Source organism: Lemur catta, chromosome 22 (assembly GCF_020740605.2).
Source record: "Lemur catta isolate mLemCat1 chromosome 22, mLemCat1.pri, whole genome shotgun sequence".
Lineage (NCBI taxonomy): Eukaryota > Metazoa > Chordata > Mammalia > Primates > Lemuridae > Lemur > Lemur catta.
This window is the reverse complement of record NC_059149.1, coordinates 10,808,121-10,835,036: the sequence shown is the minus strand read 5'-3', so window position 1 is coordinate 10,835,036 and position 26,916 is coordinate 10,808,121. Positions and strand designations below refer to the sequence as shown.

Genomic DNA, 26,916 nt, shown 5'->3' with positions numbered 1-26,916 from the left:
TGCAGGACATAAATGCAAAATATGTCCCGGGGACCTAACGTGTAAAGAAAGCAAGGCACAGAAATTAGATTGCTCTAGTGCCGTCCCCCCTAGATTGGCATAGGGTGCCTGGCAATGATTCCTCCAAAAGGTCGGGGTGGTCTCCACACTCTGGCCACCATGTATTATTTCAAATATGAAACAGGAAACTCAGACAGGTGGTTCTGTTGTCATTTCAAATAAAAGGTTGTCAGGGTAGCAGGTGGAGTTTGGGGAGAGTATATTTTTCTTTAATTAGAGATAACTGGTGAATGACATATTGAAATGGGTCATAGGCATACGGGGCCTCTCATTCTTCGTGATCTATAACTTGCCACCCCCCATGTGCCTCTGGGTTTGGGTTTGGCTGTCTCCAGTCCCCATGTATAATTTGCATGTTTGGGCAGGAGGAGGAGGGAAGTATGTTTGAAAGATAATATCATAATACAGTTTCTGATTGAAGAAGAGAGAAAACAGTTGAAAGGTCCAATGATCCTGTCGATTCAGGTTGAATTTAGGAATATGACGAATAATGTTTCAACCTAAACACAAGGAACCAAGCTGACTCGAAAGGACGAGATGGGACCTGCACCACGGACGGCCCTTTCTCAAACGTCCTCGCACACATTTCTTCTGTTTTGATCTGGGAGTTGACTACCGGGGCGTGATGGTCTATAGAAGATAACATGTCTCAGGGCCTGGCTTTTTTTTTTTTTTTTTTTTTTTTTTTTTGCTAAGAATATTGAATCCTATTCTTTCACTCATATATTCAAGATATGTTTATTGGGTTCCTCCTCTGTGCCAGCCGCTGTGCTAAGTGTCACTGATGCAATATGGCATTATTGCTTGATGACAGTCTCCTGCACTCCTCTGTTTGAAGAATAGGGACTGCATGTCTCTGTCATCACAGTGCTCTAGAGAGCCTGACCAAGAGGCAGCAGAGAGAAAGTTCTGTGTTAAGCTAAGAAAAGACAATGTCGGCTGGACACTGTGGCTCACGCCTGTGATCTTAGCACTCTGGGAGGCTGAGGCTGGAGGATTGCTTGAGCTCAGGAGTTTGAGACCAGCCTGAGCAAGAGCAAGACGCCATCTCTACTAAGAATAGAAAAAAACTAGCCAGGCATGGTGGCATGTGCCTGTAGTCCCAGCTACTCAGGAGGCTGAGGCAGGGGGATCGCTTGAGCCCAGAGTTTAAGGTTGCTGTGAGCTAGGCTGACACCACGGCACTCTACTCAGGGCAACAGAGCAAGACTCTGTCTCAGAAAAAGAAAAGAAGAAAAGACAGCATCTAGGGCCTGCATCCCGGTTGACATCCAAACACGCTGAATAGCCTGTGGACTGCAGCCTGTGTTTATCAGCAGGGAGGGAGATCTCAGAGGCTGCTTCATTTGGCAACTGCATTTAAGGAAGAATAGGAAATGGAAGGAGAGCCTGATTGGCGATCCCTAAGTGTGGCAATTACCGTTCTCCTGCTATTGACATTAAGGTCCAGAATATAAATGGATCTCCTTGCTGAAAAGCTGTAAGCACAAGATTTAAATGTGCCTTCTTCGTAGTGCTGGTGAAAGATACTGATGATAACTAGCATGTTACTGAATAATGCTCATAAATGCGAATCACAAATAACTTGTTTTGCAATGAGCCTCGCATTCCTTGACTCCATAGCTGCTAACAGGCACACAGAGGAATAGCAGGAAAGCCAGCCGTCTCCAGATTTAAATTGTCATCAGCAACCTGAAAGCTTTCTGAGCGATTACATTAGCTCTAATGAAAAGAAAGAAGGTGAGAGTTGCATTACTCAAAGAACGGGAGGCCGCCTTGAGATTTTATTTTGTGACGATCTCGCTGTTTCTCTATTTCATTTATTTTTATAAACAAGAAGCTACATTAAAGAGAATCTCTGCCCTCCCTAGACTCTTCTCTCCTGGACGAAGTGAAATATTTTCTTCACAGCATTCAAGAGGGAATGTTTAAAATGCAGTGTGATGTGGCTTCCTGTGCCTTTCCTCTCTGCACTGTAGGATTTTTGCTGAAGTAGGGCGGTTGGGTTTTGACATTGCCTTGGATATGGTTAAGTCACCTGTAACCTTAACCCTTGCTAGCCTCTGTTTGCAAATTTAAGGCTATATTGGTTACGTAATAACCTAAAGTTTCCTGAGCATATCAGATGCTTTGACTTTGTCTAGTTTTACTGATGAAATTCAGGTCTCCCTTGAACTCCACCCTCGACTTCCAGATGCACACAATTTGTAAGACAATTTCATACCGGTTTCCAGCAAAGTATTAGGTAGCTCACCCATCACCATCCCAGGTTCCTTTTCAGGAAATCAGCGGAGAGAAAGTGAAGATAGAGAAATAAATACATTTGTAAACTTTGGAGCAAATTAACTGATACGTTGATAAACTCTTATATTTTCAGATATGTTTACCACCACCTGATCTTAGAACAACCAATCTTTTAAGAGAATTAAATAATGCTGGGAAGACTTAAAATTTATTTTAAAAAAAATTGCGTAGTCAGTTGACCAGTGTACCCCCTTGTTTATGTCATAAAGTGATCTTTTTCCCCTTATTATCTTGGATTTTTTAAACTTTCCAAGGATTGCGATTTTGTAAATTTCCATGAGAAAGTAAGTCCTTTCTTGTGGGCATCCGTAAGGTGCTCAGGTGGGTACTTCAAGTTCATCGGAACATCTGTGAGTAACCTGGTGGGCTTTTCTGTTGTAGGGGTGAGTTTGCTCATACCACATGGTGCCATTCCAGAAGAGAATTCCTGGGAGATTTACATGTCCATCAACCAAGGTGAACCCAGGTAAGAGACAGAAAAATGGCGTACTAATGACATTTTAAATATGGAAAGGAACGCCTGTAGAAAATCTGAAGTTATTCAGATAATGAGACATGCAGGTGAGATAGTGACTTGACTCTATAAAGGGAAAAATGAGTTGCAAAACTCTTGGCTGGAATGAAAACATGTGTGACTCTACGTTTTATGGTCATGAGCCTCTTAACAAGAAACACCCAATGGAAAACAGTCAATGGGCAAGCGGGTCATAGCAGGCTTCTTTATGACACTGAGTGCCTCACAGAGTCTCCCTCTGGAAAGAAAAGGAAATATTATCCCTGGAGTTACTCTTTGGCTCTGGGCATCAGGCGGATAACACAGTGATGCATTCATGATCCTTTTAAGGTCAGCAGAAGACCTGGTGTGTATAGGCTGGGAGACAATTTCTTGGGCAGTTTTCCTTATGTTAAAAATATGATCTGAACGTCCATAGCTTTCAGGTCTGACAAATTCCAGCAGCATTAAATTCCATTACGTGAACAAATACAAATCTTGCTGCGTACTCTTTTAATGAAAGTAGTTGGTTGTTTTCTTAGTGCAGCTATAATATTTGTGGAAACGTCGCCTTCCTCCACACAAGATAAACCGAACTCCTCTTTAGAAAGCAATTCCTCTCATAAACTGGAGATATACCTCTGGCATTTGTAGGTGTAACATCTTGGTTATTTTAGAATAGATTTTTTTGTTGTTGTTAGCCAAGAAAGCATGAAAGAAAAACACTGGAAGGAAAAACAGCCAGAGAAACAGATGGTTTAAACAGATTTTGGTATCTATTTCTATAAAAGGATTTGTTGGTGCCAGTGGTGCCCAGGGCTTGGGAAGGACGGAAGAAAAGGCTCTGCCAGTCGGTTATTAGTGAGGCCCTCAGAGGCTCTGTGTGCGTGGGCTGTGCTATGTTGGACTTACGTGTTATTTCTTCAGTCATGAAGAACTAGATTCCTTACCTCTACACCTGGAAAGGTGCTAGTGTCTACATATCTCTACTTGTCCAATGGGGGAAACTGAGGCTCAGAAAGGTTTGAAGAGTTTTCTCAAAATCTTAAGGAAGTCGGTCAAGCAGACCTAAAAATGGAGGAAGTTACCTCTTTGTTATCCATTTGGTTGATTTACTTAAGAATCAACCAGTGTTGGACATTGGGGTCATGGTCATTTTCCCAGATGCTTTAAAACATATCACGCTGCCAACGTCAAGTGTGAGAATCTAGTCCCTGAATCATGGCCTGCTGCACACCCCCACCTCGGCCCCTCCCTCCCGTGGTTGTAACCAATCCAGGGAGCAGAGGTTCAGCTCCTTCCCCTCCAACCCATCCCAGCATCTCCCACCTCACTACCTGAGAACCAACCTAGGGCTATTTCACATTTTCCAAGGCACCTAATTTACAGCCCATGCCAATTCCCTGTCTCCTACTAGAAGCTGCCTCTTCTTAAGCGGTCAGAGCTAGAATGTGCCAAAAGGTATCAAGCATGCAAGGACTTAAATAAAATGGCTGAAAAATATCAGGAAGGAATGATCACTTGGAACATCCTACAATTTTAAAGTAAGAAGGAGAAATACCTAAGAATTTGACAGAGCCCAAAGACCTCGCCGAAAGAGAGGTTGGCCAAATGTGGTCACACCTTGATGTCGTTCAGCTTTGTACGTTCCATGTTAACCAATTTGGTTCATCCTTCTTTTGTCTAAGTTATCAGTTCATTGCTGCTGTTTAGGGAATAGAAACAGAACCAGTTTATCCAAAACTTTAGATCTGCGAGGTGTATAATTTTTCTACCTATTAAACTGTAGAAAGCCACACATTCCTTTTCAGGTTGCTGAAACCTTCCCAGATGTTCCCATCTCCCAAGAAAGTGACCAGTCTCTGGGCTCCAGGCCATTTAGCTTTTCCCTCGCAATGCTCATTGCCTTCCCATGGCCCCAAACTACTTACAGAAACACTAAAAATAGCAAATGCCTTTCTGCTATTTTTTTTTCAAGCTGGGTGAAATTTTTCCCGTCTCTGCCAGGAGGCTAGAGTTCTTTAGCTTTTCATCTTGTGATTAATAGGAAGAGGCCAGCATGTCATCTTTTCATCGTAATATCACTTGAAAACCCATTTTCATTTTATGTCGTGCGTCTGTCATCCTGAACTTGCGCTGAGAACAAGGCCCGTCTTCCTCACAGTAGAGCTGGAACGCACTACTCTGTGTCTTTCATCTTTGCCTCTCGGGCCACCAACAGGTCTGTGCCTTTTAGTTCGTTGGTGTGAGAATTGGGTTTACTGACTCTCAGTCACGTCTGCACATGCAGAACACGGTAGGATCTTCCAAACAACATCTTCATGCTGTATTTAAATTAAAGTCTGATCCATTTTACTGTTGGTGATACATTTCTGTTGGCCCTTTCTAAGTTGTATCCCTGGGCAGGGTGATTATTTAGTGGTACTGGAACTGATATAATTAATCCAAATTCTTACCAGATTCCCAGGAACGTGGCTGCATGGAATAAATCAAAGACATAAAACCACCTCCTATATTCAAATAATCTCAGATAGTTCTACTTTGATATTTTGTTAAGTTGTCAGTGAGGTTGCACATTGTCTGAATTGAACATACCCTGTCTCTCTTGGAGACCCCACTTGCTCTCTTGGTAAGCCCCCAAAAGGATACTCTGTGCTGTCCATTAAGAGCAATGGCATCACTTTCCCTCTTCTATCTACATTTATTCTCAGACTTGAATAACCATCGTAATGAATCTTTTCCAACCTGTTCCAGAAGTCTGGACCTTTCGTTAGTTAGAATGCATAGAAAATTATCTCTGTTGACTTTTTTGGACCTATCTGCACATTCAGTGGTTTGCTGGAAGGGGACTTTGCATCCTTGGCAAAGTAATAATGACTTACCTCTGTTTCAGTATAATTTGCAAAGTACTCTCACATACTCGCACTCATTTCATCTCCACAGTAATTTTTCAAGGAAGAGGATTTTGTACCAATTTGAGAGATGAGAAAAAAACATCTAAAAAATGAAGGCTTCGCGAAGCTAAGCTGCTTCTCCAAGGGCATGCTACTCAGTGGCTGAGCTGGGATCCGAACTCAGAATATCTGGCTCCAAATCAGCGCTCATGGACTAAACAATTCTGTCGCTCCTGGATGCGGGAGACTATGGGGAAAGAGATTTTGGATGTTGCATTCCAAGTCTTGGTTCCTGTAAAGAGGTATCCTCTGGGATAGCTCTGTAAGACCACTGAAAAGGGCAGGACAGGCCCAAATTGAGTATTTCTTAGAAGCCTGTGTGGGTTAATTACTGTTGTTATAGTATAAAGTTGGGGGAAGAAAGGCTGGAAAGAGTGCTCCCTCCAGCGCTGAACCTTAGTACGCACCATGACAGGAACATCTGAACTCAGGGGCTAAGAGTGTTGTGCACTCAGGCATCAGAGACCCTGGATTCAGATCTAAGCTTCATAACTGTTATCCGTGTGACCTCAGGGAAGTCGGTGAAACTCTGTGTGTGTGTGTGTCTGCTTCTTCATCTGGAAAATAATAGTAGGTACCGTCCCGATAGACACATGGTGGGATTGCACGAGACACAATAGTACAGTGATACAACTGTCTCGAAGATGATGGAATTTCGAAAAGTAAACCTAGTGGGTACACTTATACGTTGCTAAAGCATTTTAATCTTCATGACAACCTTATAAATAATAATAATACAATCATCCTACTTTTATAGATTTGAAAACTGAGACCAAATACAGTTTGTATGTTCACCTTAGGTTGTGACAGGACTGGGCACCAAAGTGAGATTTTCTAAGAATGTATTCTCTGGACTTAGGGCCTAATTAGGCATGTTATTCTCAGAGTGCTTGATGAGAGACAGAGACAGGGCTCATGCTTAATAATGGAAGTGTGAAATACACCATGAAATGGACAGAGAGGGGACAGATTTGGGGGGACAATGATAGCAATGTAATTCAGTGTGGTTCCCACTATGTGGAGGATTTCACAGAGTGATGGAAAACAGAGCTGGGCCCTGAATCTGTTCTAAGGACATACTTAAAGCGGGGTGGAGCGTGAGTGTGAGGGTGACTCCCTGGAGATGTCACTGAGCTGAGCCTTAAAAGAGGAGTAGGGATTAGCCAAAGAAAGGCACAGGGTCCCAGTGGTTTCCATCTGCCACGAGGCATTTTCCTATGGGGTGTAGAGGTGGAGGGTCTTTAAGAGTGTCCACGTCCAAAGACTCTTCCCTGCTTTAAAGTCACCCTGATGCCAGAACATTGTCAAAAGCAGCTTCCAACTCTAGCCCAGTCGGGTTTCACGCACTGCCCCATTCACAAAAGAAAGGACACTTAGTGACATCATGGGGACAGGGGCAGGATGGCCTCGCACAAAGACAGTGGCATGAAATTGGAGCTTCCAGACGTTCTTGGGTTTGTCCTGGATCTAGGGTGTGTGAGTGGCTCCCTCGATGCTAGATGTGGCCTCTCTGAAAGGCCCCTGTGCCGGGGAGGAAACCAGCAGTGATCATTCTCAAAAGCCTGTCTCATTTCACAAACTCCAATTAGAAAGATTTGGACTCTTGTTTTGTTGTTGTTGTTGTTGTTTTGTTTTGTTTTGTTGCATTTCCTCAGGAATGTTTTTTTTGTGTGTGGGGGGGGAGGAGATTCTATCCTCTCCACTTTAGCCGTGTTTCAATAATATTTTTATAAATTAAGTCTTCAAACAAAGGGATGAAAAAATCAGCTATCTCATTTCAGAGATTCTTCCCACAGATACAGCACAATTTTCCCATCTCTCTTCTTGCTCCCCTCCCCATCCCGTGGTTGGAGAGAGAACTGGACCAGAAAATTATGATATGGAGCTTTCTTCTGAAAAGCAATAAAATGAAACCAAAGGCAAACATTCATTTCTTTTTCCAATTACACTCTCGTGTGGTTATCCCTGACCAAGTGCTTAGACTAGGATCGGAAACGCTATAAGTAATATTACTGAAGAGTTTACAAAAGGACACATATTTTGGAATTTGGGCTCGGCCCAGATAGGCTATTTCAGCCACTTTTTTCTTCTGGGTTTTTTGGGGGATTTTGTTTTGTTTGCTATCAAATAGTATGGTCTGCCCGGTGGGTATATTTTGTGATAAGGATTGGGAAGGTAGAGACGGTGGTGACATGAAACAGTATCTTTTGTTAAGGTGCTTCCGTGGTACAGTGATTTTAATAGCAAAGCATGAAATGAAACCAAATAGTTGTCTAGGAAGACTGAAAAAATAGCTCTGGAAAATGGAGGAAGAGAATAGACTTTCTTTCCCGGTAATGGACTCACAAACACCGCAGCGCAGGCTACTCCTGTGGAACAGCTTCAGGTGGGTTTTTCTCCCCATAGCAAGAACCACGCACACACCCCTTCTCATATAGCATGCCTGAGAGAGGCACTCAGAAATGTCCTGAAACTATGTGGGAGGATCTCGTTTCTAGAAGAGTAAAGAAACACATAGATGTTCATTTTTTATCGATGACATTCAAAGACTGGCCAGTTGGCCATTCTGTGTGTAGTAAACTATTCTTTATGTCCAAAGCAGACATTTGAGGTCATTCGAAAATGCCCATCCTGGTAAAATATGAAACTGCGTACACTTTTCCTGGGCCTCTGTGGGCCTTGATGTCTCAGAAGGTGAGAAGCCACCTCAGCCACGCTAGTGTAATCAGCACAGTGGGCCCGGTCCAAACTTTGCCTTTGAGCTCCAAGTAAGACCTCAAATTCTACCTTGACACCAGGTCACACGGCAGCAAGGGAAAGAACCTGGCTAAGCCCTTCTGGGCTGATTGATGCCTCTGTTTGCCATCTCAAGCTTGGAGGATTTCTCCAGCCATCCCCAAGCTCAGGCAAAAAACATTGCACCCTCCTCATTGCAAAAAAAGTGAGGGGCTTCTGGAATAGTTTACGTGACTTTTATTATGAGCTCAGTTCAGTGACTAACACTGTATTAAGTGCCAAATGCATTCAGCACTGTGGGCCAAACTCAACATGGTGCCTTATACATGAGGAGGAGGAGAGAGGTTGTAGACACGTAGCAGGGGGGTGTTTGAGACCCAGAGGACTTTTTCTGTATTCCTGGAATTTGAGAAAGCTCAGAGCTGATAAGAAAAAAAAGCATCAAATACCCCAACATCCTAATTTCAGAGATTTGCCAGTTTCCTTCCTCCCTGTAGAACCTGCTGAGAAGCGTCATTTCTTTATAATGAACACTGCCATACCCCCCGCCACCCACTCACACGCCATGACTTCTTCCCTACTGACGTAGGTGGGACTTGAAGAGAGAAGAAGTCACATTTCAGAGGAATGCAGGTATCAAAAATGGCTATTCCCTGCCCTTTCCAAAGCAAGCGGAGAGGAGTCCCAAGAGAATGACTCATAAAGTTTGGGTCCTCTCTAGGAAGTAGACAGGGACACCTGATTTTCTCATTGCTTGTAAGTCGATTGACTTGCTCCATGCTCCAGGCCACAGGGGAAGGAAAAAAAAAAGCTTTGAGAAAAGAGCATGATGGTAACACCGAGGAGAGAGGGGCCAGAGTGCACCCCCACAATTTCTAGGGCCCCAGATCCCCAAGAAATTGAGAAGGTGAATTCTGATCATGAGTTGGGGGCCAGAAAGGGTACGTGGGATGGAAAACAACAGACTTTCCAGGGTCCACTGCAATGTAAGGCAAAGAGGCTCAAGCGGGAGGGTCAAGCCAGTTGGGGCTACTGCCAGCTGGGGCCAGGCTGTTTCAGGTGGAACTGAAACCCGCAAGGGACTACAGATGCATTGGGGTGGCTGTCGGTGATCCAGTCACCTGCCTCCTCTGTCAAGGAATCCTTTGGGTGTCACCACTCATCTATACTGAGCCCATGAAGGATTATCTTATTGTTAAAAACTTCAGTCATCCAGAAATGATAAAGGCATGAGGTGGTGGTTATCCCAGTTACTCTCTGATTCGTTTATTATAAATCATACGCTTGCATCAAAATATCACATGTACCTCATAAATACGGACAACTATCATGTACCCAAAATAATTAGAAAATGTGTTGTGTATACACAATGGAATACTATTCAGCCATAAAAAAGAATGAAGCCCTGTCGTTCATGGCAACATGGATGGGACTGGAGGACGCTATGTTACGTGAAATAAGCCAGGCACAGAAATTTAAACACCACAGTTCTCACTTATGTGTGGAAGCTAAAAAAAAAGTTGACCTCTCAGAATTAAAAAGTAAAAAGAGAATACTAGAGGCTGGAAAGCATAGGAGGAAGTGAGGCCTAGGGAGAGATTTGTTAAAGGATACAAAATTATAGCTAGAGAGGAGGAATAAGTTCTAGGGTTCTATAGCGCTGCAGGGTGACTGTAGTTAATAACACGAGTCTTCCCAGCACAAAGAAATGATAAATGTTTATGATGATCGATGTGCCGGTTACTGTGATCTGATCACTATACATGATACATATCGTGGCATCACCATGTACCCCATGAGTATGGACGATTATTATTTGTCAATTAAAAACATAAAACTAAAAAGGAAACTTTTCAGTCATCTCAGATAACGATTGTCACCTTGCCACAGGTAAAGTAAGGGGACGATGTGTGTGTTCCTTCTCCCTCCTTTCTGCCGCAGAGCCGTAGGGATTAGCTCAGGGAAGAAGGAACTCACAAGGAAACATGACCTCTCCATTTTCTCCAGGGCCCCGTGTGCAGATATGTGTGTGTGAGTGTGCTGCACGCGTGTTCCCAGGTACTGCGGGTAGCAATGGAGTTGTGAATCATAAATGTAAGATTACAGTTTAAAAGTGAGTCTTAAAAACCAAATTAGTTTGCAGGCCCACCAGCAGTGTATGAATGTTCCCATCTCTCCGCATCCATGCCAACGTTTATTGTTTTGGGATTTTTTGATAAAGGCCATTCTCACTGGAGAAAAGTGATATCTCATTGTGGTTTTGATTTGTGTTTCCCTGATGATTAGAGATGTTGAGCATCTTTTCATATGTTTGTTGGCCATTGGTCTATCTTCTTTTGAAAAGTTTCTGTTCATGTCTTGTCCTTTGTCCACTTTTTGATAGGGTTGTTTGATGTTTTTCTTGCTGATTTTCTTGAGTTCTATATAGATTCCAGTTACCAGCCTTTTATCGGATGTGTAACGTGTGAATATTTTCACCCATTCTGTAGGTTGTCTGTTTGGTCTCGTGATAGTTTCCTTGGCTGTGCAGAAGCTTTTTAATTAGATCAGGTCCCATTTATTTATTTTTGTTGTTGCTGTGATTGCCTTTGGGGTCTTCTTCATAAATTCTCTGCCTAGGCCAATGTCTATAAGAGTTTTTCCAACAGTTTCTTCTCGAATTCTAATAGTTTCACGCCTTAGTTTTAAGTCTGTTATCCACTGTGAGTTGATTTTTGTGAGAGGTGAAAGGTTCGGATCGTGGGTAGATTTAATTTTTTTAATTTCAAATTGTTCATTTCATTCTTTTTCAATGAACATTTATCAGGTTTGAAATAAAGAATACATAACATAAAAACCAAACTAAATGATTTTAATAACAAGCTGTCACTGAGAAGTTAGAGAATCAAAATGAAATGTCTTCAAGAGACCCTGCTACCAGAGATGGTTCCACCCACCCCAACTGTCAGTGATCACTAGGAAACTGAGTCCCTTTCATACCATCCTCGATGACGCCCCAGAAGCAAACCCAGTTCCTTAAAGGAATGAGTGTGTTACAGCGTGGTACTGGAATGAAGGGGTGGACCCTGCCTAGAGGCTCAGGGGAGGTTTCAGAGAGGAAGTGACCATTGCTTTATAAACAGAAAGAGAGCAAAAGGCATTCCAGTCAAAGGCAGATGTACATGTAAAAGGCACGGAGATATTTACAAATAGCATCAAATATTTTGGAAACTAACCAAAGCAGAAGAAAATACGAGAGGAAGAGTAACAGGGAATGAGACTGAAAAAATAAGGACTAGGTCATGTAGTGTTGTTTGCTGCCCAGGAGATGCTGAAATTTATCTGGTGGGTAGGGGTTCATGAGGTTTAAGATTTCAGAGACGTGGTCATATTTACATTTTAGATCTATTATTTTCTATTTCTCCTCTGCTGCCACTGCCTGAGTTCAGTTCTTCGTCACACAAGCACCCTCCTTGGGACCAGAGTGGAAATATGTTTCATTTTGCTCGGCACGCTTAGTAAGAGTCTTCCTTTTCTCCCTCAAACATATCTCAATTTTGGACCATAATTTATAGTCACCCTGCTATTGAGTGTCCTTGTCTCTGGTCCTGAACGTTTTGAATCCAATCTCTAATCCCCACATTGCTCTCGGCGGGGAGTTTAGAGACAGACTTGGGAAGGAACTTGGCAGGGTCTGGGGGGTGTGGGTGTGTGTGTTTTAACATGGGGTGAAGGAGAGGAAAGAGTGGAAGATAATTCCCAGAATTCTGGCTTGGGAACTGATGATTAATTAGGAGAGAGAGATTTGCCCGGCTGAAGGTCACTTGAGAGTTTGCGATGATCGTTGCTCTGGGAGCAACTTTGGATTTCTTTCCAGGGAATAAACACAGCTCTTTGACTTACAAGAAAAAGGACAGGAAGAAATTGATTAAAGAATAAATAAGTAAAAGGGAAAAACAATGCTTATAGCTCAGAACAACAACAACAACAAATGACTGCTGAATCAAAATCCCGCACCCAGCTTTTGCCCTGAGCCTGTGACCACACCCTGCATCCTAGGAAGATGTCATGACATTGGGCATAGGGTATGCTTCCCTGCTGCAGCTAAGGTCAAATTCTCTGCCTCTCTTTGTTTTCTTTGCCTTCTGAAGTAAGAATCTGCTGATCCTGGAAGCTCCTTGACGTGAACCGATGATAACACGCACAACTTGTCAGGAAAATAATGCAGACTTCGGCATTGCAATTGCAACAGAAATAAAGAATTGTCAGAAATGAGGCGACATGGGAGGGTGAGGAGAATGCAGGGATTCTGGAGGTTTGGGTTCCAGTTCCCCTCGCCAACAGCTGTGTGACCTTGAGCAGATCATTCTCTTTCTCTAGGCCTCACTTGTGTCATCTATAAATTTTATATGTTACTGGGTTGCAGGATTTTGGTAAGGATAATAAAATGACTTCATATCTGAGAAGCCCAGTGCACACTATGAAATGCCATTAAAATGTGTTATTTTGTTATAATTTTCTTGTATCCGTAATTTTTTAAATTACATAGATGACAGAAGTTCTCTGAAGTGCATGGAATTTGCTTTAACTCTGCCCGGGTGATGCAGGGGTCTCCTTTTTTATTGTCACCACAGTCCTAGACTCAGAGGAAAGATTAATTCAGTTGCAGCAAATATGTGACAGTTCACTTTAAAATCAGGAGTCTTGCAAAGACACAACTCCCTGCATCAGTTGCTTTGAGCCTGCCTCTCTGTCTCATAACACTGTGGCCCACGGTTTCCACTGGAAAGGTGTGTTGTCTTGAGTCCAAGCGGTGGACTCCGTCCAGGTGGGCTGGTGTTTGGTTTAGGAGGAGATCAGTGACAGTCGAGCAGGGCGGGTGGCTTATGTCACCTTGAACAAGCTTTGTCCCTGTCTACTTCTCCAGGCTTTCCTTGCAATAGTGACAGATGGAAATGAGTGGATTGTCCCTGTCACCATTTGTGTTCAGTGGTCAGTCACAGATTTGAATGCAGTTTGTTGCTTTAAGCAAGTTTTAGAGATTTGTATTGGGAGAATCAAACTGAGGGCATATACCTATTTCTTCCGAGAGCTTTGGCATTAATTAACTCCGTAACATGCATAGGGAACTGCTGAAGAAAGGTGCTTTCTAAGTAACCAAAAAAGGCGGGGGGTCGGGGGGTGCTCTGTCTGCAAGTGTAAGGGGAATAAATTGCTGCCATTTGAGAAATACATTAATTCTTTCAGGCTACCGGTGCCATGCAGTGTCATAAAAAGGGCAATTTATCAAATGGTATCCTAATGGCCTAGAAGGGTTAATGCACCTTTAGCTGAAGATTGTACTCTTTTCCCCGGTGAAATCACGATGGTTTCTTCACAAAGTCATTTAGGTTAGAATATAATGCCATTACCCACCCCACCCCCCACCAAAAAAAAAAAAAAAAAAAGAGGAGGGAAAAAAGGAAAAGAAAAAAAATTCTCACACTGTCATTTTAAGACCTGCCCTTTTGGGAAAGAATTCTCCCCATACCGAGTTCTTTACCTTCTGTTCCGCCCCACGCCCCCTCGGCCCACAAACACACACGTGTAAATTAAAATTGCCACCATCTTCATCAAAGTACACTGGAAGCCCATGTGAGCTCACAATTCAAAGTGATTAAAGTGGTCCAGAGGAGTCTTTAATTAAAGATGCCATTGACAAGATAACAATGGCGTGTGAATGCGGGTTAATGGATCTGAATGGAAGGTTCTCGTTAATTCAATAAGGGGAAAGTGATCGGTTCACGAGTTTGATTGCACATTATAAAGGAGCACCACATACTGTAATTATTTTTATTTGTATGTGCCGTCTCTTTTATTGCCCATGCTGGAAGTAGAAATAACCTGTCCTATTAAGATATTTAATATATATCATCCTTTCCACTTGGCTTAGTTATAGCCTAATAAAAATGCCACAAGACACCAGCCCACGCGGAGGCAGCCTCCATGCTTTCTAAGACGACCCACACAGCCCTTGGAAAACCTGGGCAATCGGCCTTCTAACTCCTTTGGTTATGATCTTTAAGATAAACCGTAACAACTTCTCAGGACTCCAGAAAGTTATACACAAATTTGGAGCTTCACTCTGGAGATGATGGTGGGGGGTTCTAGAAAGTGAAACAGTGGAAATGGCCCAAGGTGCACTGACTCCTTCGGATTGTGTTGGGTCTGAGTGACATGCACGGACCCAGAGGCAGCCCTAGAGGCTTCTCCAGGCATGAAAATCCTGGCAGTAGGCAGGAGACTGTCTTCCCGAAGAGGTCCACATCTAATCCCAGGCACCCATGAATATATTACCTTTCTTGGGAAAAGAGACTTTGCAAATAGAATTAAGATTAAAGACCTTGAGGAGGAGAGATTATCCCAGGCCCAATATGTAAGGGTCCTTATCAGAAGAAGATGGGAATATCAGAGACAGAGGTTTGCAGGTGTCATGCTGCCAAGGAATGCAGGCTCTTCTAGAAACTGGAAAAGGCAAGGAAATGGATTCTACCCTGGAACCTTCCGAAGGAACGCAGTCCTGCTGCCACCTTCACGTCAGCTCAGTGAGACTTCGGACCTACAGACCTGTAAGATAATAAATGTACGTGCTTTTAAGTCAGTAACTCTGCACTGTGGCAGTAACAATAGGAAGCTGATACAAGCCTCTATTCTGACCACTGTATGTACCTCTAGGCCCTGCTTTCTTAAGGCTTTCTTTGGTGTCTGTGAATGCAATCTTAGCAAGTCTCATGCCACCTTTTACCGTAAATTCCAGGTTCGGAGAATAGGTCCCAGGGAACATAATCCTTCTGCCTTCCACTGCCCGCCCACCCCCAACCCCCAACACACAGCCCACCACCACCAGCAGGGCAGCTGACTGTAGTCCCAGCTGTGCCTCAAAGTTGAGATGTGACTTTGGCCAGGTCCCCCACCCCATGCCATGCATCTGAACAACCAAGGGGTGTCAGGCCCAGTGACTCCTGAGTCTCCCCCCCAGTCTAAAATGAAATGACTATGAAACAGGATTCAGATTTCCTCCAGGGAAGGCTGCTTTCTCCATTCAAAGTGGAAATGAATCAACAACTGGGTGGATGTAAAAACTGTCCCAGCAGCAGCACGATGCAGAGACCCACTCTTCTCTGCTCCTCCTGGTTCTCGTTCGTGTTAAAGCACTTTGAGCAAGCTGAGCCCTCCTCTCCTTTCCCCTAAAAAAAAAACCAAGCTAAATGCAAGCCCGACACTGCATGAAAGATGAGGCTTAAATCGTGTCTCAGAACTGGTGATTTACACATGATTTGTGATTCCTTTAGTATATTAATTGGTAAACACCCTATGAATGTGTGTGTAAACTAAAGCCGTTTAACATATGCAAACAGTGTCATCTCTCAGTGTGGTGTCGCTGAAATTTCAGCAAATTCAGATACTCCAGTGTGTATATAATTCCTCTCCCACCCCTCTTCCACCGGCTCCCTTCCTTTGATCCTATTCCAGATAAAACCGGATGGGTGACCCAGATCTTTAAACCCTTTAATAGTAGAGCCGTATGCTTCTATCCTCAGTGTGCCATGCTTGCTGTCTGTTATCATCCACGGCTCCCTTTTCCTGCCCAGTGAATGGAATGGAATGGCTTGATGAGCTATAACACTGTTTCCAGCCACTGCCAATCAACCCCCCAGCCTGACATCCTTATTGATACACGTGCTACTTAGAGAAAGGGGACGCGGGAACAGTCCCTGTGTGGTTGAATAGCAACTGCACAATAATAGCATCAGCCAAGGCCTTAGTATCGAGCATTTGAACTTGACCGGCATCCAAATTCCATTTCGGAAGCCTACCCTTTATAGGGCAAGAGCACCACGCCCCCAGTGCACGAGGTGTCGCTTTGGGTATTTTCTTAAGAACAACACAGCTTTTCTCAACTGTTAGTGCCAGCGCCACCTTGCACCTAGAAAATGCAAGTTCCTGGGCCCTGTCCCAGAAATACTGAATCAGAAATTGTCATTGGTGATATCCAAGAATATAATTTTAAACAAGCTGCCCGAGAAATTCTGAACCACATTATAATTTTAGATCCACTTAAAGACGAGAAGAGGAGTCTGTTATAATAAAGAGAAGATTTTGTTCCACGTCACTCTTGTTCCTGTATCCTGCTCCTCATCTCCTGTTTTCCCTTTCCAAGAGGCTGTTTTCCCTTTCCAAGAGGCTGTTTTCTTAAACCATACATAGCAGTTACCAAAAGTAAAGTCCTCAGGACACGTCGACACAGCGTCGGGGTTGACTGATGGGAAAAGCTGGCTTTAAAAATCCCATCTTTCCAGAAGATTCTACGATTTCATTTTCCTAGGGTTGATCTGAAATCTCTGGTCAGAGCCGGCAAATGAGACAGGTATCTGTCTCAAAAAAAAAAAAAAAAAAGAAAGAAAATAATAAACCTTAACTCTTTATTTTTATCCACAGCCATTTTAGCACCCTAGGTCAAAATCTGAGGGTTTTAATGAAAAGAGAATAATGATAGTTAAAACCATGTGTTGTTTTGGGTAGAAAACTGAAGGAGGCTGGAGCTACTTTGCTCTCTGAGCTCAAATTTTAAGACCAAGTACAGCTCCCATCTGTCTTCCTTGATGTCTATTCCATTCAAATATGATTTAATTACGTATCGACCCCAGGGTCTGACACAGTAAAACTATCATCACTCTCTTGCCTGGATTCCTGAGTGATCCTCTGGGTAAAGGTGATCAAACCTCCATTAATCTGGAACACAGACCATAAGGAGGAAAGGATGGAACGATAATTGCCAAGCACAGCATGGCAGACGACGACGACAACAGTAAAAACCTCCTCTGGAAACCTGGGACTGGTTGTTCTGCTCAAAGAAAGTGACGTGTCACAAGTCTAGCATCAGGTCAAGATATACAGAGCTCAATAGCAAAATGTACGGGGTACACCTGCAGCCCGGCCACAGTCCGCAGTTGCTGGCTTGTAGCTGACCTTCAGCACGACCTCCCGTTGGCCTGGGTGTGCAGGTGGATGCTGTAGAATGTCAGGTACTGTGTCGCGTGGGCCGGGCCATCGCCTCACCACCGTATTGCAGCACCTCCGTCACCCGCCGTGTGCATTTCATGCATTAGTCAGTGTCCCTGCTGATTTCATTGTAAGAATTCTGGAAAAATTCTCCCTGGGCCTCCTGCATTCATTCATTCATTCAAAAATTTTATTTTTTTTTTTATTTTGACAAAATTTCAAACTCAAGGAAAGGTGCAAGAGTAGTAGAAAAAATACTCATCTATGCTACACTCAGATTCACAAATGTTAGTATTTTACTACATTTGCTGTATTCCTCTCTCTTCTCCACATGTGTATACACACAAATGAAATACTTATATATACACATATATTTGTCTTTTTAACCATTGTGAACAAGATGTCCCTTTACGCCTAGAAACTTGAGTGTATGTATGCCCAAAACAAGCAATTGTCTTAATAACCACAGCATAATCATCAAAATCGAAATTAACATTGATAAAATACTATTTCCTACTCCACGGACCTTATTCGTGTTTCACGTGTTATCGGAATAGCGTCCCTTTGTTGCATTCTGTTTTTATGTGTCTTCAGTCTCCTTTAATCTGGAACCGTTCCTGAGTCTTTTCATTTCGTGACATTGGTAGCTTTTAAAAAGTGCAGATCAGTTATTTTGTAGGACGTCCCCACGTCTGCGCTTCTCTGATGCTCCTTACGGGGAGATTCAGGTTGTGCACTTTTGGCAGGAGTGTCACGGACGTGAAGCTGAGTTGTCTTCCCTGCGTCCCATCTGGGGGTGTGTTCTGTGATTCATCCCATTCCTGACAACGTTAGCTGGGATATCTTGTGTTAGGTAGGTCGTGTCTGCCAAAGTTCTCTACTGTGGAGTGATACTTTGCCCTTGGTGATTCATTGAGTTCTTTGAGGAAAGATACCATGAAACCGTGTAAATAGTTCTTTATGACCCTTCGAACGTTCATTCTGTAGATCGGCATCCTTCTATGATCCATGTCTGAATCGAGTATTAATGTAGTTCATTCTGATTGATGGGTTTCTACATTTATTGGTTGGTTTTCTCTTGTATGGAAGAATTTTCCCTTTACTTTCATTCATTCATTCACCCATTCGTGTCAGTATATTTTGTAGATTCTTATAGTATTACTCAATGGGTTATAATTCTTTACTATGATTATTTACTTGGATGCTCAAAATGTTCCAGATTTGATCAGTGAGAACCACGGCAAGCTGGCTCCCGCGTCCTTTTCAACAAATACGTTCGAGTCCTTACGCAGGCATGTGGCAGGCACTGGGGACACAGTGATGAACTAAGCAGGGAAAAAATCCCTGGCCTCATGGAGCTTACATTCTAGTTTATGGGAGACAAAATAAATAATAATAATAAAGTCGTAATAGTAAGGAAATGGTACAGTGCATTAGAGTGCATTAAGTGCTGAGAAGGAAAAGCAAAGCGGAGACCAGCCTTCGGTGCAGAGGATGTTGTGAGTACCAAGTCCTGGTCGGGGAGAGCCTCGTCCCTAGGTGTCCTTTGGGCACAGACCTGAAGGGCATGCGGGAGCGAAGTCGTGCGGACGTCTGGAGGAAAACTCCGCCAGGCAGCGCCCAGCTCTCCAAAGCAGCAGGAACAGTAGCGATTCCGTGAGGCGCAAACAGGCTGGCATTTTTAGTCGGATGACTCAGGTGGCTGCGCTGAGGACAGACTGTGGGAGGCAATGAGAAAAGCAGGGAGACCAGGATCCTCGCCAGGGAGCCTTAGATGCCCACAGCACGCATTCCTGAAGCATTGAACATCTTAGTTAAAGTGTATATTGACCCAGTGACAATTTATCGAATCAGCCCTCTCAGAAAGCGGAGTTCCTGTAGAAATAAGACCTGGCTCTTAAATTATTGAATTTTTTCTATCTGTACAAAGTACTTGAACTATATGGATAAGCCTGTACGTATGTATTTAATATATGCGTGTGTATGTATAGGTAGAGAGCAAGGAAATGGATAACTAGCAAAAGTTCTAGTAGGCCAAAAGATTTTTCTATCTACAGACCATGCCAGGGTGTGGGATACACTGAGGTGATTCATATTTTGGTCCTGAAATCACTGCTGTTATTAGTTCACAGTTGGTATTATTAGCTCTCGGCAATTTTAGAAAAACGTGTTGCCTGTTTTTTTAATTCCCAGCAGGGACATGCACGCTGCCTGTCATGGATTATACAATGTGGCGAGATTTAAATGCCACCTATGCTGTCCTTAGGAAGCTTCATTTGTGTCCACACCCAATTCAAGTCGTCTCTGCCCAGCCTTCTGTCCTCAAATGTCCCGAATCTGTACCCAGGATGACACGTGCGCAGCCCTCCCCCTCCCTCCGTTCCCTTCATCTTTCCTTGGGATGTCACAAGAGCCAGCCGTTTGGCCGGAAATCTCCCAATAAAGAAAAGTCCAATCTGGTCACAGAGCAGGAACATGTGAGTCCGAAACTTAGGGTTGTTTTTTTTACCCATCACCTTGATTGACGCCTCTGTGACCTTATGCTGTTAACACCTGCCTCCACAGGTGTGCGAAGAGCTTTAATTAATATTTGTAAAGCTCCCTGGACTGCCACAGATAGAAGGTGGCTGAAAAGGGCAAATGATGATTAATCATGGGAGGAAAAGTGGAGAAATTTTTATTCCTTCACCAGAGAAAGACCTACACCCACGGACACTATTTTCACAGTAGGGAAGATTAAATATAAATCTTGATTTACTTCCTTTGCACTCACGGAAATGCCCAGTGCCTGTTTAATGCAAAGCTCCTATTCTGTGCTCTGCCTCTGAGTCCTGATGCTGCTTAAGTTCTTCCTGAGAGGAGTCTTGCTATTCACGATGAGTGTGAGACTTCATCTAATTAGCTGATTTTAGTTCATTTGGCATTAAATAATTCCCCAAATTCCCATATGTTTGAACAATATGTTCAACCAGGGGGATGATTCTCTGAAAGCAATTAAGTAGTTCCTTTCAGGAGAGCTTGTCATCGGTCACTCTATAAGCATCGCTGCTATTCCCGTCCGTGATGAATGCAGGCGACAATGACATGGGAAGCGCTTAACCCTCCCTGATGACTGCTGGCAGGCACCCACATGCAGGCTGCCGCTCCATGCTGGTAATGGCACGCATTTGAATTTTATGTTTTTTTTCCAAATCTCAAGTATATTGTTCTAGGCTCTTCATAGCGTGTTTGCAATTGCTAATACACTGCTTTCCAATCCTCCTGCCCTCGCCTGCCCTGCTTAAAGGTAAATGCACTTGTGCTCAGCGTCACCTATATCTTGCTTGTATAGGAAGAATTGTCAACTTTGAACTGGTGATTACCTTCATGGAAGATTGAACTTTTTGAAGGCATCTCCCAGGCTGCTTGGGGAGGGAAGGCGATCTCGTAATAATGAACTCAAGTGTGACCATTACTAACTTGAGAGCGAACAAGAGATGTCAACAAAAGCAATTCAGAAATTAATAACATGTTAGATGCACTCATTTTAAAAAGCTGTGTATTTATACAAAATCACGGGAAAGGTGGTATCTTTTATCACTAACTTTCATCTCGATGTTTTCTAAGGAGTTGCTTTTTTTGATCAGGGATAGCATAGTTAAATGTCCTTCCTAGGTAGTCTGAGTGAATGGCTTGGTAATCATACCAATCCTAGCTCTTATCTAGCATTATTCATCTGTGAGCCCTCAGTTGCTTTATTGACTATATTTGATGTCATTACATGTCTTACAAGTGAAAATCTAGCAAACAAAAAGATTAGCAAGCTTACTGAAGAACTCATGTGCAGTTGGGGGAAAAATAAGTGGACTTCTAGATCTTTCTTACCAGTTGCCATCTTGTAGACTACCCCTCCGTACTTTTGGGGGGCAGAGATTAAAAACAAGAGCCAAGAAAATAAAAAAGGGAGACAGTCAATGAAGTGTTATTATTCCCCTTTAGTTAAATTTCACTTTCTTTCATGTGTTTCATGACTGTACGTTCTCACTGTAAATAATTCGCAATATGGAAAAATCTGAACACTAGGTTTGGGTGGAATGATTTTAAATTTAGATCTAAAACAAGAAACAGTTGAAAGATACGTGTTTATGTATTTTATCATGCACACGTATAGCTGTCTACTGTGCTGTCGCTAAATAACCTATGTATTTGCACATCGACAAAGAATAAATGTTTTCAAAGCCAGAATAGACATACTCAATCCGTATATGTTTAAGTACTGTGTTGTTTCATAATACCCTGTTTTATCGTTTACCAGCATTGAAAATATTGTAGAATGTGTTGTTGGGAGAAAGGAACCTGATGGTAATGAGATGACTAGATCAATCATGTCTGTAAAGTTTTTGTTTGATCACTGATAATGTTACCAATAAGAATGTGGCAGCTGGCATGTGGACCCACCAGCCAGGCCTTTGAGTTTTCCAATTCTGCCCGTATTTCCAAAGGTGCATTTGTCATTTTGTTGGTTGGTTTGTTGAAACCTAGATTTGAAATCTAGGCTGAAACTCACTGTGTGTGCCCGAGAAGGTCGGGACACCTGCTCACTGTCCAGACAAGGACTTTTGTCACGTGCTGCTGTCCAGAAGGAGGTCCTAGAAAGGGATTTTGACGAGCCTGGAGAAAACCCCAGTCTGTAACTAAATCCTCGTTCACAGAGGCCCCTCCTTGACACACTTCTGTCTTTTATTCCTTTCCCAACTGTGAAGCCTCCAGTCTGAGGGGTCTGAGGTGCTTCTGAGTCCCGAAGTCACCTGTGGTCCCCCAGACATGATCGTCACCACTCCCTTTGCGCTGACCATCCCACACTGCGCAGACGTCAGCTCCGAGCACTGGAACATCCATCTGAAGAAGAGGACACAGCAGGGCAAATGGGAGGTGAGACCCAAGTCTTCCTTTATTAAACAATGGGATGTGGGTTCCACCTATGGGACAGATGTAGCCATAACTTCCCTTAACCCAGCGAATCAGCATCTTCTTGTTTTGCCAAGGGCTGGTGGCACATGTTCTATAACATCCTGCAGGTACTGGCTAGTATTTTTTCCCCCTGAGAACAGAAAAGAGAGACAGGGGGTAATGCAGAGATTTGCTGTTTGGTTTGAGAATAAATACAGTTGTAAGAGCCCGCACAGACCCGTCCCCTTGTGAACCTGGTCACGATCTCCCCTCACTTCCTCCTAGGCCATGTCCCTGTCTCAACTGCCATTACTGTGTGGCCTCTGTGAAGTTAGGAAGGAGGCTCAGGGTAGGCGGGCTGTGTTCACAAAAGAAATCGCTGTATCTGTTTTTTTTCTGTCCTGGGGATTATAACATAGCTATGGTTAAGTAGCCAGGAACACAACAGGTGCTTAATGTATGTTTAGTGAGCTAATGAATGCATTGAGAATTATTATCAGTGTCTGTTTCCTTGTGTCTATGATTCATGCAGAAGGGATACAGTACAAGGAGAGAACAAAGAGAAACACAAGAAAAGAGAATGAGGATGTGTAAAGGGGAGGTTCAGGACAACGGGACGGTCACAGCAAAGAACGATTGCCATTGAATTACTATTTTAAGTGAAAGCTCTGATTTATCTGTCTGATAGGGCTTCCTTTATGTCCATCTGAAGCCAGTTTGCATGAAAGCAGGTGAATTATCTTGTTGGAACACAATGACCTGTTCCAGCTAGCCCTGGGCTCTTGCCTCCCAGGAGGTGCTTCAGGCAAAAGAAGTAAAAGGAAAGTCGTGTTTCTTTAGAAGAAGGAAATTCCCATTCGCTGCCATGGATCACGTTTACATGGCCCAGCTATGTGTTGAAACTAGTCTATTTCTTTGTTCCGGAATACATTCTGCTATTTATTCAGTCCTACTGCAGCCACAGGCAGATGTCCTGGGGCATGGAGTTCCATGGGTTCATAGAGCACCATGTTTGGTCCCCTTCGCATTATGTTTGGTTTTGCCTTGATCTTTAACATTTTCTTCTTCCCAGCACTTCCTTACAACTTCCTTACTACCCACGTGGTGTTACATCTATGCTCTCCCAAACCAGTCTCACGTGCCAAAGTTCTTATCAGGGAGGGTGAAATATTCTAGCACATCTTATCCAAATCATTTATCTAGTGGTTTCCCTTGTGAACAATGTTGGTGGAATGAAAGAAGATAAAATGTTTGAGAGAAAATAAGCATTACCTTAAGGATAGCTAAGGAGTAGTTTTCAGAAATAGGCCTTTGTAAAAAATAAAATGTTTGCTTATTCACATTAACATTCAAGAATTTTTTAAACTTGACATGGAACAAATGATCCAGAAATAGAACTTTGCAAGTGATTTTTGTTCTCATAACCCATTAAGTAGAAACTCTGATAACCCACTGAATATAACCGTTTCTTGAACTCTTGATGTAAGCGGTTATTTTGATAGAAGAGGAACATTTAACAGCAAGATAATTAGGACAGTAAAAACATGCTGAAAAATGCATTTGTATTTGTTTATTATGTCCTAGCAATGTAATGCTTAAATCTCGTCTTATTTTTCCGAGCTGAGAGAATTTACCGTGTGTTTCCCCAACAGGAAGTGATGTCAGTGGAGGATGAATCCACATCCTGTTACTGCCTTTTGGACCCCTTTGCGTGTCACGTGCTCCTAGACAGCTTTGGAACCTATGCCCTCACTGGAGAGCCAATCACAGACTGTGCCGTGAAGCAACTCAAGGTGGCAGTTTTTGGCTGCATGTCCTGTAACTCCCTGGATTACAACCTGAGAGTTTACTGTGTGGACAATACCCCTTGTGCATTTCAGGTGAGCCTTTTTTGCATAATTCTCCTCTGGGTGTCCTGAAAGTATGAGGTTTCCTACAGATCAGTAGCAATAGAAAATTCTATTCCTGAGAGTCTGAAAAAAGACCCTATGCCTACCTATCTTGAAGCAAGTACTGTGCTCTTGTGTGTCCAACAGTGCAAGAGGGTTTGAGGTACGTGGCAGTCAAGAATAGAGAAAGGGTTCAATGAACACATATGGAGACCACTGTATAATAACTGATGAGACTGACCCTAAGTGTAGTCGAAATGCATAAAACAAATGCAGATGCAATAGAGGAGCTGGAGAAGAGTTTTTGAGAACTGTTTGCAAACTTTTAAGAAATGCGTAAGATTTAGGAGCAAAAAGAAAGGGATACACCGTATCAAGCAGGAAAATGGCACAAGGCACGGGAACAAAAAGTTATTTGCTGTGCAGAGGGCAGTGAGAAAATTGCTTGAATCAACTGAAGGTTGTAGTTAGGAAACAATTATAAATCATGCCTATCAACAGGTAGTCATTTTATATCCTGGACACATCGTCTATTAATTATCAGGGCTACTAGGGCAGAGAGGGTTCAAGGTTCCTTTCCATTTGGGGCAGTTTTAATCACGTAAGATTCATTTTAAGTTAGCTGCTCACGAAGAGAGCAAGTTTATTAATAGCAGCAAGGATGATGCAGCCCTGCCTGTGTAAGCTTTGCCCATATATAAATAGCATAGCTCTCCTGACATACCTCATTCCAGATCTCTGCTATTCCAGCTTTGGACCATTAAGTCCACTATGCAGAGCATTTCCTCAGTAACTAGATTTTAAGACACTGAGCTGTAAAACTCATGTTTACCAATAGAAAAGATACAGCGACCTGCATCCTGAACATAAGCCAGGCAAGGTGACACAGTGGCAGCCTGTGTGCCCAAACCTCCCCTGACTGTCTCTTAAGCAGCGCAGGTCATTAGGAAGGGCACACTTGCAAAGGGGCTTCTTTGAGAGCCATGCCATCTTGTAGAGGAGGGAGCTTCAGTGTAAACAGTTAAAACCTCGTCCTCTGATTGCCATTTTATATTCTTCATCTGCTCTCCCCACACGCAGGAAGAGGATTTCTCCAAGAGAAAAATACGTAGCAGACATTCAGGAAGCAAAAGGCAAGAATGAATGTCTAAACAGAGGGGTCTATCTTGGGGTCACTGCAACCACTAAACAGTTGTAGAACGTGCCATGACTCAGGGTGGGTGTTTAGTAACTCAGCTGGATTTTAAAGGCTGAGTAAACTGGAGTCGCCATGGAGGATGCTGGAAGATTTCCAATCTCCTGGCTCGTGTAGATAACCCACTGCCAACGACTGTGAGTCGCTCACACAACTTGGAAGTCAGCCCTCCTAACCAGTTGGGAATTTTCTTTGAATAATGGTCTCGCTGCTGATGTATATAGCAGCAAGACAGACATTTACCTAAAGGCCTGATTCTGCGTGACTTTCAGATAATCTCTTCTCATTCCTGTTCATTGCTGCCACATTTTACAACAGCTCAGCGGTTCACAGATGAGTAGAAATTGCCGCAGAAGTCACGAGAACACGGCCCTCAACACTGCTTTTTAAACCACTATCCATGCCTGTTGGTAATCTACCCTTGCTAGCCAGGGCTAGGGAAAATGTAATTCCCCCTCTCATTAAATCCAAATAATTTCAGCATTTAGAGGCATTTCTTAAATTAGTAAAACTCTTTAATTTTGCTTGAGAGAAAGGTTTTCCAGTAGAAATACCTTTGCCTCCACTTGTCCTAATCTCTTTACCTCCAGTGATTCTGTCTGTCCCCTATTATGACAAATAAAGCTGATGTTAAAGTTGGGTTTGGTTGTACGTGTTGTGACAGCCGTCATGAGCAGAAAGACTAGGCTCCCCCCTTGGGGGTTCCGAGTGATCGTCAACCTTGAGTGAATAACTTTTCTGACCCACATGTACATGAAACAAAACTTGTAGCTTTTCTGAACGGAGATTTCCTAGGCCAGGAAATAACCATTTACTCCTTAGACTTAGTTTCTGGGTTTTGTCTCTGAAAGGATTCTACTCTCTGAATTTTTACTTTGCTAAGTGAGTGTGTTCAGGACTCCTTTAATGTCCCAGATCATCTGTGTCATATTTTTATGGCTTTACATGTGATATTTAATGAGAGGGGAAATTAGTTACTAACCCACTAAAACAGATCCACTTTCCTAAGGAAGCCTTAGCAACGGTTCACTTTTTGAACCTTTAAATTAGTATTTAGCTCCCCCCAATTGTTTGGTGTAAGCTGAAAATATATAGTGGATAGTGGTGATATTTTCTGCAACCCTCATAGAACCCTGGCTTTTTAATCAAAATTAGTAAATAGTTTTTCATGGAGGATTTCTTCAGAAATTGCCCCTCCTGGAATTTGCTTCAACTGTCGTTATCAGGAAACATTTGTTGTGATTAGGAAATTGATACAGACACAGTTGAGACAGCTGCTGTATTTATTGTAGTGCATCTCAAGGAAATGATACAAGTGTGTGCCCAGATAGAACT

General features: G+C 43.0%; 1 protein-coding gene across 1 annotated transcript in view; it reads left to right on the top strand.

Moving 5' to 3' along the window:
- Positions 1-26,916, top strand: part of UNC5D (unc-5 netrin receptor D) — a 494,392-nt gene that overhangs the window by 429,706 nt on the left and 37,770 nt on the right. The window contains exons 11-13 of the mRNA XM_045535353.1: positions 2,746-2,830; positions 22,311-22,479; positions 24,150-24,377. Of these exons, the coding sequence (XP_045391309.1) occupies positions 2,746-2,830; positions 22,311-22,479; positions 24,150-24,377 (482 nt within the window). The remainder of the gene's footprint in view (positions 1-2,745; positions 2,831-22,310; positions 22,480-24,149; positions 24,378-26,916) is intronic.